Source organism: Bos javanicus, chromosome 14 (assembly GCF_032452875.1).
Source record: "Bos javanicus breed banteng chromosome 14, ARS-OSU_banteng_1.0, whole genome shotgun sequence".
NCBI classification, from domain to species: domain Eukaryota; kingdom Metazoa; phylum Chordata; class Mammalia; order Artiodactyla; family Bovidae; genus Bos; species Bos javanicus.
The window spans coordinates 76,374,046-76,389,990 of record NC_083881.1 but is presented as its reverse complement, the minus strand read 5'-3'; the positions used below and the strand labels follow the sequence as shown (position 1 = coordinate 76,389,990).

Genomic DNA, 15,945 nt, shown 5'->3' with positions numbered 1-15,945 from the left:
CAGGGAACTCAGGGACTCTGGATCAACCAAGAGGGTGGGATGGGGAGGGAGGTTCAAAAGGGAGGGGATATATGTATACCTATGGCTGGTTTTGTATGTGTATTTAAGACTATACTTCAACTAGTGTTTGTATCTTCAGCATGTGTACTTTAATCAGGTGGTGAATTATTCTTTCAGTCTTTGGTAGTAACTGGAAGTTGTCTTATGCTTTTGGTATTGCTTTGTAAAAGATTTTTATTTCAGAGAGGAGTGTTCACCTTTACCATTTAGTATAGTGATTTAAGTGTTGATCATTCCATTCAAGGAGAGTCATAATTTTTAATGTTAAATAGTGAGATTTTGGTGGCTCAGATGGTAAAGCGTCTGCCTACAATGCAAGAGACCTGGGTTCGATCCCTGGGTCGGGAACATCCCCCTGGAGAAGGAAATGGCAACCCACTCCAGTACTCTTGCCTGGAGAATCCCATGGATGGAGGAGCCTGGTGGGCTACAGTCCATGGGGTCGCAAAGAGTCGGACACGACTGAGCGACTTCCCTTTATGGATATAATGTTCTCTGTGACTTTGCATTTGGACCTTATGACAGTTCCTGCTGCTGCTGCTGCTGCTGCTGCTAAGTCGTTTCAGTCGTGTCCGACTCTGTGCGACCCCATAGACGGCAGCCCACCAGGCTCTGCTGTCCCTGGGATTCTCCAGGCAAGAACACTGGAGTGGGTTGCCATTTCCTTCTCCAGTGCATGAAAGGGAAAAGTGAAAGTGAAGTTGCTCAGTCGTGTCCGACTCTTAGCGACCCCATGGACTGCAGCCTTCCAGGCTCCTCCATCCATGGGATCCTTTGATGCTTTTATGATCTCCATTTTGTGATGAGGAAACTGAGGCTTTAAGTAATTTGACTACTTAAAATACAGCTAGAAGTCCCTGAACTGAAATAAGGAACCCTCTTGATTCTCCTGCAGACATTTTGCCTTAACCACAAGTCTTACCTTGTACTATGGGCCATAGAGCAAGTTTGGGACATTATTGAGCTTGTTATCTAGATTGGTTTGTATTTTCTCTGAACGTTATACTGTGTAAAGGGACAATTAGAGATGATTCCAAAAGTATGTGGTGAAAGGAAAGGAGTTCCTCATCTAGATGTGAAAGGAAGTGATCCTGGTATGGTATAGAAGGGCCTACAGATAAAAACACAAATAATTCCTTTCACACGTAGCCATCAAGCACTAAATAAGAGTCATTCTTGATATATAGTTTTGATTTCTGAAACATGTTTTTGTACATAACAAAAGCTTTTAAATTAGTTTTTCTTTTCCCCCCCTCCCTTAGTGGAAAGAGTGAAAGAACAATTAAAACTTTGCTTGGAAACCAAGAATGGTGTCGTGCAAACTGGTGAATTAACAGTTGTGCTTGATGGACTGGTGATTGAGCAAGAAAATATAACAAACGGCAGCTCATCTCCAGCCAGTAAGCTAACTTTGGGTTATTAAAATTTGAAGGGAAAAAAAAAAATCAAGAAGTATGTAAAAAACCTAGTGTCTGTCTCTTTTGTCCTTCAGTAGAAGTACAGCAAAATGGTGATGCCTTACGTGAAGACAGAGAGCCTTCAGCAAGCACGACCACCAGGTAGAGTGTTTTATTTTGGCGTTTGTGGCAAAGTAACACCACATTTCCCATATATGAAGTTTCTAACCTTCGTTTAGAGTTTGCCATAGACTTTAAAAGCTTATATCTAAATGTATTATTTGGTTGAATTCTTATCAAAGTGGTTTAAAAAAAAAAACCACAGCTGTAACAAGATATATTATTGGAATAAAGTGTATATCTCAGTGGTTTTTAGCTTAGCAGAGTTGAGTAACCGTCACCAGTGTCTTATTTCAGAACATTGTCTTCACCCTCAAAAAGACACTGTACCCAGGGGTATTCTCTCTCCACCCCTCTTTTTTCCCAGCTCCTGCCAGCCACTCACCTTCTGTCTCAGTGAATTTGCCTTTTCTGGCCATTTCTTGTAAACGGTGTCATACAATATATGACCTTCTGTCACTGACTTTTACTTAGCATATGATTCATCCATGCTGTAGGAAGTATCAGAACTTCATTCTTTTTTATTTTTTATTGGAAATGGCTCTTAAAAATCTGTGTTTAGGCATATTTTATCAGTAAATACAGTCAGGTGATGTGGAAAAATGGTTATCTCACTGCTGTCTGAGTTGGCGGCTTCCTGATTACTGTTACTGATCTGTAACCACTAGAAGATAGATATTGCACTAATTGTGGTCTCTTCTTAGAGGTCACCCTGCCATCTCAGCAACTCCCATAGATTCACATTTGATGACAGTTAATAGAGACTTTCTGTTTGAAATAATTTGAATTAGAATAAAAGCATGTAATAGATCAATTATAATGGAATGAATATGTGAAAGTACATTGCTGTGAAATACATTTGAAAAATCATGCTGGTATATGAGACAAAGTGTGACTTTAATATAAATCTACAGTTACTGATATTGCTACTAAATTGCTGTTAAATGATCTTCACAGAGCCTTTGAACAGATCAGTATGTCTTCTGAATATATATTTGGCTTAAATAAATGTATTTATTTAGTATCCACATGATTATTCATATAGAGAAAATTCAAAAGTGAAAAGTCATTCAGTCGTGTCCGACTCTTTGCGGCCCCAGTCCATGGGATTCTATAGGCCACAATACTGGAGTGGGTAGCCTTTTCCTTGCTCCAGGGGATCTTCCCAACCCAAGGATCGAACTCAGGTCTCCCACATTGCAGGTGGATTCTTTACCAGCTGAGCCACAAGGGAAGCCCAAGAATACTGGCGTGGGTAGCCTATGCCTTCTCCAGCAGGTCTTCCCGACCCGGGAATCAAACTGAAAGGATACAGCAATTAGGTAGATTAAAATGCTCTAGTGTGTATGTGTATGTGTGTGTGTGTGTGTGTGTATATATATATATATATGTATCAAAAATTATAATTTTTGAAATGAAATTTTAGATGGTTAAAGGAGCCTGAATCACTACAAACCTAAAGATTAATGTTACCTATTACATAGCAATACATTTTGAATTAAAGATTAGTTCTACAGCACCAGGAAAACTTGAGTTGCATTCTTTTACTATGTCTCCCAGGTCACTGATCCTTGCTGAGTGGCTTAGGGAAGGGTGTACAAAGCAGATTCACTTGAGAGAAATTTCAAAGCTTTGTGTGCCTGCTAAGTTGGTTCAGTTGTGTCTGACTCTGTGTGCTATGGACTGTAGCCTGCCTGCCTCCTCTGTCCATGGGGATTCTCTAGGCAAGAATACTGGAGTGGGTTGCCATACCCTCTTTCCAGGAGATCTTCCCGACCCAGGGATCGAACCCAAGTCTTTTAGGTCTCTTGCATGGGCAGGCAGGTTCTTTACCACCTGTGCCCCCTGGGAAGCCCTTTCAAAGCTTTACCTGCCCCAAATTCCTGAACACATCTTATTCCAAATATGTGGGTGACAAGGAAAAGTGTTGATAATTTGTCCAGGTGCTTCCTGAGCGCCTGTTTGGTGCCAGGCACTAGTCCAAGCACTAAGAACACTAGGCCTCTTCCTGTGGAATTTTCATTCTGGCAGGATAGAGGTAGATAGTAGACAAGTGGGGAAAGAAATTAGCTAATTGGAGATAGTGATAAGATCTATGAAGTCATCGAAACACAGGACAGGGTGACAGGAATGTAAAGGAACCCTTTATAAAGAGAAATGTCACGGAATCATCTCTGTGGAAGTGCCATTCAAGCTACAATTAAAAGGCCAAAAATGTGCCATCCATACAGAGATTTGAGAGAAGAACATTCCAGAGGAAATAGCAAGTAGAACAAGGACACTGATTCTTTCTAGTTAGTTTTTGTTCTGTGCGCGTGCTCGTGTGTGCTCAGTCCTGTCTGACTCTTTGTGACCCTGTAAACTGTAGCCCACCAGACTCCCCTGCCCATGGGATTTTTCAGACAAGAGTACTGGAGTGGGTTGCCGTTTCCTCCTCCAGGGAGTCTTGCCAACGCAGGGATCAAAACCATGTCTGTTACATCTCCTGCATTGCAGGCAGATTCTTTACCACTGAGCCATTGGAGAAGCCCTTTTGCTCTGCAGATTCTTCTAACTCTAGAATATATTTAACCTTTCTTTGATAATCTTGTAAGTCATTATAATTTTACTCCCTGTATCTAATAGTTTGTAATAAACATTTGAAGACTCTTTGGCATGATTTTCGTATAAAATTGATATACTAATATATCTATTGCAAGGTAGGCAAGGAACAGCTTGGAGAGAAATAGATCAGAGAGATAGATGAGGTGGGGCAGGACTGAGATGTGCTCTGATTTATTTATTTTTTTAAATTAAGAAAAAAAAATTAAGGCTGCTCTGTGGACAAGACATATAGGGTTACCAGTGTATTTGGGAAGGTTCTCCTGGTTACTTATGTGATACTGCCTAACTCTATGCCAATAAGATTTAAAATGCTTGATTTTGTAATTGTAGACATATTTATTTATTTCCAGTAATGAATACACTGTAAATTCTTCTAACTCTGGAATATAATATTTAGCTTTCTCTGATGATCATGTGGAGAAGGCAGTGGCACCCCACTCCAGTACTCTTGCCTGGAAAGTCCCATAGACGGAGAAGCCTGGTGGGCTGCAGTCCATGGGGTCGCTGAGAGTTGGACACGACTGAGTGACTTCACTTTCACTTTTCACTTTCATGTATTGGAGAAGGAAATGGCAACCCACTCCAGTGTTCCTGCCTGGAGAATCCCAGAGACGGGGAGCCTGGTGGGCTGCCGTCTATGGGGTCGCACAGAGTTGGACACGACTAAAGCGACTTAGCAGCAGCAGCAGCAGATCATGTACTCATTATTTTAGTGCTGGTAATAGCTTGTGATCAATATCGTAAGACGTTTTTGGTCTTTTCAGTACTCAACAGTTTGGAATTGATTTTTATAAGTTTCATGACCTTTTTGAAAATATTTCCAGACATTTAAAAAATAAATCTAATATTCTTAAACTTAAATATTTAAAATATACAATTTGATCATTGCTTTGAGGTACTTTTGACAGTATGATTATATATCTCAATATACGTTTACTGTGTGGATACACTTAGAACTGAAAGTAATTTAAACTTGTGCTGCTGCTGCTAAGTCACTTCAGTCGTGTCCGACTCTGTGTGACCCCATAAACGGCAGCCCACCAGGCTCCCCGTCCCTGGGATCCTCCAGGCAAGAACACTGGAGTGGGTTGCCATTTCCTTCTCCAGTGCATGAAAGTGAAAAGTGAAAGTGAAGTGGCTCAGTCGTGTCCGACTCTTAGTGACCTCATGGACTGCAGCCTACCAGGCTCCCCTGTCCCTGGGATTTTCCAGGCAAGAACACTGGAGTGGGTTGCCATTTCCTTCTCTAATGCATGAAAGTGAAAAGTGAAGGGAAGTCACTCAGTCGTGCCCGACTCTTCTTGACACCTGGACTGCAGCCCACCAGGCTCCTCCGTCCATGGGATTTACCAGGCAAGAGTACTGGAGTGGGGTGCCATTGCCTTCTCCAATTTAAACTTTTAAGTATGTAATAAAATGTAAAAAATAAAATGTTTTAAAAACATAATCAAGATATCTCTTGTTCATTACTCTTTATACCTATCATTTTGCTTAACTTCTGATGAAAAGTTATATGATTGTTTTTAATTCCTTGAAGTAAGATATCTTTTTTGTTTGTTTTTTTGGAGATTGGCTGCTGAAGATACTAACGGGATAGATAATTGTGTACCTACAAACACTGTAGTACAAAACTCATGCTGTTCATATGTAGTTAATGGGGACAACACACCATCTCCATCTCAGGTTGCTGCCAGACCCAAAAACACACCAGCTCCAAAACCACTCACATCTGAGCCTGCCAATGACACTGGTAAGCATGGTTACTTATGACACATTATTTAAATGAAAACCAAATTTTTTGTATCTGTACATATACTTTTCTTATTGTACAATCTTTCTTAATCTTCAGTTTTATAAAAGGAGTTTGAAGATTACACCACCTGAATTTTTTTTTTCATAATTTGATTTTCCTAGATTATTTAGGAAGATATTCCAAAAGTACATTATAATAGCACATTTCACTAAGCAAGTACAAGTACTTGCATGATAGTCAATCTTAGGCTTTATGCTACAAAAAAAAATACTATTTATAATGTAGAATGTATTTCTAAAAGCACTTTAGGGAATTCATTGATTTGTTGTTAGTGATGAATGATTCCTTTAACCGTTTTGGTTAAATGCTTCTCTTTTGCCAGACAGATATTTACTGCTTGGCATGTAACTTAGTAAAAAAATGTATTGTGAGGTGATACAGCACTCTGAAAGTTTTATATTTTCTAAGGAGAAGTGTTCTACGATTATAGAAGGACTGTCTATGGAAGAATTTTTTCTGTAATCCTGTTTTTCAGTGGATTCAGCTGTAATAGTCATACATCATTTTTTGTTCGATCTTTATAAATTAACTCTTTCAGTTGAATTTCTTGAAACGCAAACATCATAAGATTACTAGTGTATGTCTTGAGGCTAGAATTGGCATCCTGTCTTTCGATCCCAGAGCCTGTATTCTTTCCCTCATCTATTTATGGGATTATTCAAAAGTAGAAACATGTAAAGAAGTAATTATATGAAAATAGATGGGGATGGGTTTGTAGAGAAGACTGTTGTATATTTATACTGAAGGTTGGGGAAATATTTACTGTGTGCATGTTGTGAGTTTTTGTAAATGTGGGAACTGACATGGTTTTCTGAAAATGTAATTTATTAATGCTCCTCTTTTTTTATAAAAAAGATAGGCTTAAACATCCTAAGTCCTCACAATAAGTTGATGCTTTCATTATTAATTTAAGGTGTCTGGAAAATGAGAGAAAATAAACACAGATTACCAGGCTGAAATGAGTGAACAGGATCATTTGTTTTCTGATTCTGGTATGCTTTCTAGTCAGAACGTTTGTCTCAGATTTATTAGCAAAGGGATAAAGGAACAAATTAAAAACAGACCAGTTAAAACAATTCCCATTGGGAATTCCCTGGTGGTCCAGTGGTTAGGATTCGACACGTTCACTGCCAGACCCAGGCTGAGGTTTAATTATTTGGGGGACTAAGATCCCACAAGCTTCAAGGTGCAGCCAAAAAGCCCCTCCCAAAACAAAAAATATGAACACCAGCTTTTATGCCTGATGTTCCATCTTATGGATCTGTATGAAAAAGCATCATAATGTGATCAGCATCCTTGCTAATTCCAAGAGAGTAAATACAGTAGTGAGTTTCATAGAACTCTGCTTATATTATGGATCCTAAGTTAAATTTATAGTTTTAAAAAATAGTCTGGGAAAATAAGTGTGGGAAGGACCACCCATGTATATACTGCTGCTGCTGCTGCTAAGTTGCTTCAGTCGTGTCCGACTCTGTGCGACCCCATAGACGGCAGCCCACCAGGCTCCCCCGTCCCTGGGATTCTCCAGGCAAGAATACGGGAGTGGGTTGCCATTTCCTTCTCCAATGCATGAAAGTGAAAAGTGAAAGTGAAGTCGCTCAGTCGTGTCCGACTCTTAGTGACCCCATGGACTTCGGCCCACCAGGGTCCTCCGTCTATGGGACTTTCCAGGCAAGAGTACTGGAGTGGGGTGCCATTGCCTTCTCCCATGTATATGGGTTACCACCAAATAATCACCCATAGAAAAAAGGTTTATATTAGTACTAGAGTTCTTAATAATAAAACATAAATCCAGGGCATTTGACCTATAGATCTGTAGATTATCAAATAGTTACCTATATTTACTCATACCAAAAATGACACACAAACTAGGTATCCACCCATAAGGAAATTTAGATTGTAAGTATTGTAACTCCCTTGAGAACGCTCTGAAGAGGTTGTAAAAATAAAAATACCCTTATGTGACCAGACTTGATTTGTTATATGGGATTATCATTAGATTCATTAGAGTGGTAGATCCAATTCTGTTATTTCTGTAAGTAATTAGACATCAGGACCAATTACTGAGTCTATTCTTTTTTCATGAGAAGTATAAGAATTTTGAATGCTCATTTTAGAAAGGCTTATACAGTCATTCTATTTCATACTTGTCATCACCTTTCCAGTTAAAAATGTATGAAATTTGGAGATTTAGCTCTTCTTCCTAAAATATTTAGCTGTTAGAATAGATTGGGCAAAGTATCTATTGACCACTAGATAGTTGCATGTTTGGGCTTGTGGGCTTATTCAGATGTTGTTGCAAAAGAGAGAACTTTCTGAGTTCCCTCTCATTGTAGAATCTCCAGTTTATATTCTGCTTCTAATTTTGTACTTACAGACTGCTTCTGTTGGGAACAGATTTGCCTTCCACATTCTTGTCTTATCCTTGCCTGAAATTTCAAGTTGAAAGCAAAACACACACGAGGAACTAGAAATGAAGGCGCCATTGTAAATAATTCCCGTGACATTCTCCATAATTGCAAGGAAGCCTAAGACGATCAGAATAACAGCTAATATCTGTGCTACACGTGTTGCAAACACCATATACCCACCGATCAATACAGCTCTCAGGATAACTCTCTGAAAATAGGCACTTTTCTCCTGAAGGAACTGAGGCCCAGAGATCCCAGCTGGTGGAGGAGCTGTCCCTGACACCCACCTCGGTGGTCCTCTCCTCCCCGCTCTCCTGTTCATTTAGATGTGTGTGATATCTGTAGTGTCTCAGTGTTGGGTTGTTCATCTTTTATACCTTTGATAAACTTCAAATAATATTCCCCCAGTCAACTTAGTGATTGTTTGCATGTTCTTTGACACATGACAAAACAATCCAACTGCCCTCATTCCATTGGCTGGTTTAGAAAGGCTTCTGGAATCTACTCTGTTGGTAGAAACCACTTTATCAGTGTCTTCTGTATGATCTGGCATCCCTCAGTAGGAAGATGAATTCAGGTATATTTTTCAAGGGGTAGTCTTCTTTAAGGTGTTGGTGTAAAAATAGGATTCTTTTTTCTGTAGTCAAGAACTTTAAAAATCAGTTTTCATTGTTAGAGTGGTGATGGAGTAGAGTGTGCATATTGTGTGTGTAACATATTACATGTTTTTAATCCATTACCTGTGATTCCAAAATCCTAAAATCCTTAAAACCAAAAGTTTTTTGGTAAACTCACTCGATAGCAAAATGACTAGGACTAACTTGAAGGTATTTATAATTTTTTTCTGCTTAGTATGAGTATCCTGTTTCACTCCAGAAATGATACTCTGTTTAGCTACAGTGTCTAGCCCCCAGTCTGACTTGATATTAGTGTAATAGATAATATATGTGCCATACTACCTTTCTACATTCCACAGTTATGAATTCTGAAACACACTTGGCCCTAAGAGTTTCAGATGAGGGGTTGTGGTCCTGGAACTGCAGATAAATGATTTCTTTTCACCAAAGACAGTATTGTACATGAGGGCTTTGGAGGGGAGGGCGTTTTCCCTCACCCCAACCTGTTCTTTTGAGTCTTAAGAAGATCCATTTGCTAAGTTTAGTTGGTAAATACTGATACTTTACGCTAAAGTGGGAGGCAGTCATGATTGAAAAGATTAGATTTGGTTTCTAACAGGACTGCGTTCCAGTCCTAGCTCTGTCATTGAACACTTTAACCATGGGTTGTCATTCAGTTGCTCAGTCGTGTCTGACTCTGCAACCCCATGGACTGCAGCATGCCAGGCCTCCCTCTCCTTCACTATTTCCCAAAGCTTGCTCAAAATCACATCCATTGAGTCGGTGATGCCATCCAACCATCTCATACTCTGTCGTCCCCTTCTCCTCCTGCCTTCAGTCGTTCCCAGCATCAGGTCTTTTCCAACGAGTCGGCTCTTCACATCAGGTGGCCAGAATATTGGAGCTTCAGCATCATCATCAGTCCTTCCAATGAATATTCAGGACTGATCTCCTTTAAGATTGACTGGTTTGATCTCCTTGCTGTCCAAGAGATTCTCAAGAATCTTTTCCAACACCACAGTTGGAAGCATCAAATTCTTCGGCACTCAGCCTTCTTTATGGTCCAACTCTCACATCCATACATAACTACTAGGAAAACCATAGCTTTGGTTTTTCTATATGGACCTTTGTTGGCAAAGTAATGTCTTTGCTTTTTAATACCCTGTCTAGGGTTGTCATAGCTTTTTTCCCAAGGAGCAAGTATCTTTTAATTTCATGGCTGTAGTCACTGTCTGCAGTGTTTTTGGAGCCCAAGAAAAGAAAGCCCATCACTGTTTGCATTTTTTTCCCCACCTATTTGCCATAAAGTGATGGAACCCAATGCCACGATCTTAGTTTTTTGAATATTGAGTTTTAAACCAGCTTTTGCCCTCTCCTCTTTCACCTTCTTCAAGAGTCTCTTTTGTTCCTCTTCTCTTTCTCCCATGAGGGTGGTATCATCTGCATGTCTGAGGTTGTTGATACGTCTTCCAGCAGTCTTGATTCCAGCTGGTGATTCATCCAGCCAGGCATTTCACATGATGTACTCAGCGTATAAGCATGTGATCTTGGACAAATTTAGCATTCTAAAAATTTAGGTTCTCCACTTATAAAATGATACAAATACTTAATAATACCTTACAGGATTGTTTCAAAGGTTAAATAAGATAAATTTAAAACATCTACCATGTTTCTAAGACAGAGGTATTTAAGAAAAATATGATTTTCTTCTTTACTTTTCCCCCTTGCCCTTAGCTTCTAGAAGAAATGACTTTTTCTAATGTATAATTATTGTTTTATTAATAAAACAGAGCTCAGTGTAGTAAGGCAGAACTAACCGATTTCACAAATTTATTAGACTTTTGCTTTTAGTTTTTTATTTTGAAATACAGATTCACAAAAAGTTACCAGGAAATGTACAGGGAGGTCCCGTGTTCCCTTCATTGGCCTCCCTGAATGTTAATGTCTTGTATAACTATAGTACTGTATGAAAATGAGGAACTTGACATTGATACAGTCCCCATTTCACCGGTTTTACCTGCAGAGAGAGAGAGAGAGAGAGTGTGTGTGTGTGTGTGTGTGTGTGTGTGTTCGCGTGTGTGCACGTGTGCAAACGTGCGTGCAGTTTTGTCATGTATGGCTTCACGTAACTAGCACTGCAATCAATACACGGAACTGCATCATCACCAAAGGCTTCCGTGTGCTCCACCTCCTTTAAAGCCATAGCCACTTTCAGGTGTGAATTGTAAAGAAATTTAGTGTATATATATGTGTGTGTGTGTATATATATATATATATATATATACAAGCAGTTTTTCATGTCATACTTTTTAAAAGGGGCAGAAATGATACTAGGTACTTCAGTATTCCCTCCTTTTCCTGCTTTATTTGGCTGAACCATTAGAGGACAATGCATGGTACTATGAGATGTACATATCATAAAGTCCATGGGAAATTTACTTCTCAGAGGTAAAACCTGAAGTGAGGGAGATCTGCCTCCTAAATCAAAAGTCATAATTCATAAAGTCAGGCTTGAGATACACTCATTAAGAAACCAAGTCAGAGGGTGTGATCTCACATCTGTAGAGAAGGAAATGCTTTGCAAAAGCGTCTACTGTCATTGCTATCACATGGGATTTTAATTATTTGCCTCCGTACAATTTTTTGTTCTTTCCTGAGGAGGGAACCTATGATCCCTCCCTCCCTGCCTGCCTCCTTGTTTCTCATCGTCTTTATTGTCAAGTTTATCCATTCAGTCATCCTTGTATCATTTGTTAAAGAGGTATTTATTTTGCAACTACAATAGACTGAACGCTGCCTGGTTGCTGATTATATATGCATTAATCAGAGTTTCTCAGCTTTGGCACTCTTTGACATTTTGGGCTAGATAATTCTCAGTTGTGGGTGGCTGTCCTGTGCATTTTAGGATCGTAGCAGCCTTTCTGGCCTGTACCCACTAGACGCCAGTAACACCCACCCATTCCCCTAGTTGTAACAACCAGACATGTCTTCAGACATTGCTAAATTTCTTCAGTGGATGTCCCGTTGAGAACCATTGATATATATGAATAGTCATCCCTCTAATCAAATGCATGCTCCCGGTACCCCACTGAGAACTTGCCCTGCTATTAACATCTTGCATTACTGTGGCATATTTTTTATTAATATAATTAATGAACCAGTATAAATGCATTATGATTAATGAAAGCACACAGTTTATGTTAAGTTTCCTCTTGGTATTGCCTGGGTTCAGTGAGATTTGAGAAATGCATATTGCCATGTGCTGACCATCACAGTATCATTCAGAATTATTTCACCTTAACAGTCACTGTGCTCCAGTCATTCGTCTCCTTTCCCACACTCCTAGCAGCCACGGATCCTTTACTGTCTCTCTAGTTTGGCCTTTTTCACAGTGTCATATGTAGCCATTTCAGATTGGCTTCTTTTACTTAGAAATACGAATTTAAGCTGAGTGCCAAAGAATTGATGCTTTTGAACTGTGGTGTTGGAGAAGACTCTTGAGAGTCCCTTGGACTGCAAGGACATGCAACCAGTCCATTCTGAAGGAGATCAGTCCTGAGTGTTCATTGGAAGGACTAATGTTGAAGCTGAAATTCCAATACTTTTGTCCACCTGATGCAAAGAGCTGACTCATTTGAAAAGGCCCTGATGTTGGGAAAGATTGAAGACAGGAAGAGAAAGGGACGACAGAGGATGAGATGGTTGGATGGCATCACCGACTCGATGGACATGAGTTTGAGTAAACTCCGGGAGTTGGTGATGGACAGGGAGGCCTGGTGTGCTGTGGTCCATGGGATTACAAAGAGTTGGACACGACTGAGCGACTGAACTGACCTGATGAATTTAAGGCTTTTCTATGGATTTTCGTGGCATGATATCTCTTTTATGTTTGTTGCTGAATAATAAATATTCTATTGTGTGGATGTACCATAGAGTGTCTATCTGTTCACCTATGCTTTGTCCACAACCAAGCATTGTGGAGGTTTATAGTTTTTCGCAATTATGAATAAAGCTGATGTAAATAGTCACGTGCAGGCTTTGGTGTGGACCTAAGTTTTCAGCTGAGCTGGGTTGAGGACTGTCACTTCGGGATCTTACGATAAGAGTGTTATTCCTTTTGTAAGAAGCTGCCAGTGCCACACTGACACCCAAAACGGCTGTGCCCTGTGCGTTTCCACCGCCAGCGAACGAGAAGTTGTGCGTTTGGAGGATAGTTTACTTTTAAAATTTTGAAGCAACACTGAATCTTCTCATTCAGAGAGAATTCTGTCTCCAATCTATGCTTTAAACCTTTTAGAAATGTTTTTTCTTTTTCTTCAGATAGGTCTTGAGTGTAATCTTGATGTTGAACTTGAATCTATCTGATCATGGTGCTGAAATGTTTTGGTCAAATTAATAATTGGTTCTAATTTTTTTTCAGTTGATTCTCTTGTGATATAAATAAGTACTCTTACCTCTCTCAGTGAGTTTTACCATTTTATATCTGGTATTTTTCACTTCTCTTTTGTCTTAATGCATTTTCGTACTTAAGCCATAGTATTGAAATGGAGTGGTAATTGTGATCTTCCTTGTTTTGTTCTGATTTTAAAATTTGTTCCTGATCTTGATAGAAATTCTTCTAATGTTTTACCATTAATATATCATGCTTACTCTTGGTTTCTGGTGGATAATCTAGATTATTTTTGAATTTTCCTAGATTCCTCTTATCAACAGTTTTATCAATATTTTTTGATCCTTTTTGATTTGTATTGAAAATTAACATGTAGCTTTTAACTTTTAACCTGTTAAATATGTTTTCCTAACATAATTTCCTATTATTGACCCATTGTTTAATTTATTCAGTTTCAGTTTCAGGGTTATATTACTCTTGAAGAATAAATTAAGAAACTCCTTTTTCTTTTTTGCCACCAATGTACTGTTAACATTTCAGAGAACACGGGGGCAATCTGTTCCTTGAAGGCTCAAAAACTGAATCTGTTGACTTTTGGAGGGATACTATTCGATCTTTTATCCCTTTTACATTTCTACTCTGATTGATCAATTTTTATTTCTCTTGAGTTAGTTTAGTTAATATTTTAGACTTACTAATATAAAGTTGTACATGGTATTCCAAATGCTATTCAAACTATATTTTTCTTTATAAAATTTGCTAAGGCACTATTTCATAGTTTTTCCAACCTTACTTGTAAGAATTCATCTGAAGCATTTGCTAAAAATACAGATCCCAGAGATTCCCTAGGAGATTCAGTAATTCTAGAATGGAAAATGAGATCTATACTTTCTATAATATCCTACAGATTCTAATCAGGTTAGGAAATTCTGATCTATTATATTTTTCTTATAATTCCTTTCCTTCTACCATTTTCCCCTGGGTCTGGAATTGAATGCTAAGCTCATTTATGGCTGTTCGTTCTTGCTGCTGCTGCTAAGTCGCTTCAGTCATGTCCAACTCTGTGAGACCCCACAGACGGCAGTCCACCAGGCTCTGCCGTCCCTGGGATTCTCCAGGCAAGAACACTGGAGTGGGGTGCCATTTCCTCCTCCAATGCATGAAAGTGAAAAGTGAAAGTGAAGTCGCTCAGTCGTGTCCGACTCTTCGCGACCCCGTGGACTGCAGCCTACCAGGCTCCTCTGTCCATGGGATTTTCCAGGCAAGAGTACTGGAGTGGGGTGCCATTGTTCTTATACCCTTGGAAACCTCTTTGCCATGTCAAATATTTCATACACGTATTTTCATGCCATTAATTTCCTTAAAGTTTGTAATTTCATAACTATCTTTTTTCTTTAACTTATAATTATTTAGGGTTTTATAAAAAAATCTTCTAAGCTAAACTGGTTGCACGTGGGGGAGAACTATCATTTTTATAGACATGTAAGCATCCATCTTCTTACTAGTAAAATGGGTAGTATCTTCCTCATAGCATTGTTCTGTGGGAATTAAATAACATGATCCTTAAAAAATGTTTTACAGAATCTGCCAGACTTTCAGTAAACATTTCAGTAAGTTGTATTTTGTTTTGTTTCTAGTTTACTTGAATTATGATCGGTTTCACCTCCTGATTGTAAAATTGGAATTTTCCTTTGGTCCTTTACGTGTCACTTTTTTTTCTTAAAATGCCTAGATTGTTTGGATGGAATATGTATGTAATGAAAACTCAGAACTCCTCTAATGCTGTTATTTAGAACAGGTTTATTGACTGTGTCATTCAATCCTTCATGTACTTAATGTTTCTACTAATGTTCTTTTTTTCTGCCTAGCTTTGAGAGAGATATGTTTACTTCTTCTGTGATTTGTCCTTACTTAACATTTCTTGTTTTCATATGCTAGGTGCATTGTAACTGTTGAGAATACACAAGTGGAACAAGTCTGACAAAGTGTTGAGTTTTGAACTAAAGGAAAAATAAAAACAAACTGTTTCAGAACATGAGAAGGAAAACAGTCTAGTAGGCAGCCTGGGCCGAGGGTGGGGCAGGTGAAGAATTAAATAAGGTGCCTGAGCGCTGCCTTTCTGAAGGAGTGGTTGAGCCTGCCCGCTGCGTGATAAGAAGCAGGAGCTCTTCTGAGGCCAGCGCAGCGGCCAGAGCACGTCCCTGAGGGGAGGGAGTTGGCTCTGCTCACAAGGTGGAAGGGAGACCCCTGTGAGAAGTCAGGTGGAGCTGTGGGGCAGACTTATGTGGAGTCTTTGTCATGAGCCATGGTAAAGAACTTGGAATTTACTCTGGGTGCAATAGGTGTGTTTAATTAGGGAGTGAAAAGATCTTTTGTATGCTTTAAAGAGATTACTTTGGCTGCTGTTTGGAGAACGGGTTGGAGTTGGACCAGAGAGGAAGCGAGCAGACCAGTTAGGACGCTGTTGCAGCGAACAAGGAACAATGAGGGGGGCGGTGGTGCAGATGGAGAGAAGAGCTGAGAGCACTTGGAG

General features: G+C 39.3%; 1 protein-coding gene across 7 annotated transcripts in view; it reads left to right on the top strand.

Annotated features, from left to right (window-relative positions):
• WWP1 (WW domain containing E3 ubiquitin protein ligase 1) overlaps positions 1–15,945 on the top strand; it is a 137,733-nt gene that overhangs the window by 68,924 nt on the left and 52,864 nt on the right. The window contains exons 6-8 of one of the 7 annotated variants that reach the window (XM_061439438.1): positions 1,323–1,460; positions 1,553–1,619; positions 5,750–5,931. In XM_061439438.1, the coding sequence (XP_061295422.1) occupies positions 1,323–1,460; positions 1,553–1,619; positions 5,750–5,931 (387 nt within the window). Of the gene's footprint in view, positions 1–1,322; positions 1,461–1,552; positions 1,620–5,749; positions 5,932–8,883; positions 8,983–15,695; positions 15,721–15,945 lie in introns of those variants that run through there. The other 6 variants (XM_061439439.1, XM_061439440.1, XM_061439443.1 and 3 more) reach the window with 6 other exon arrangements.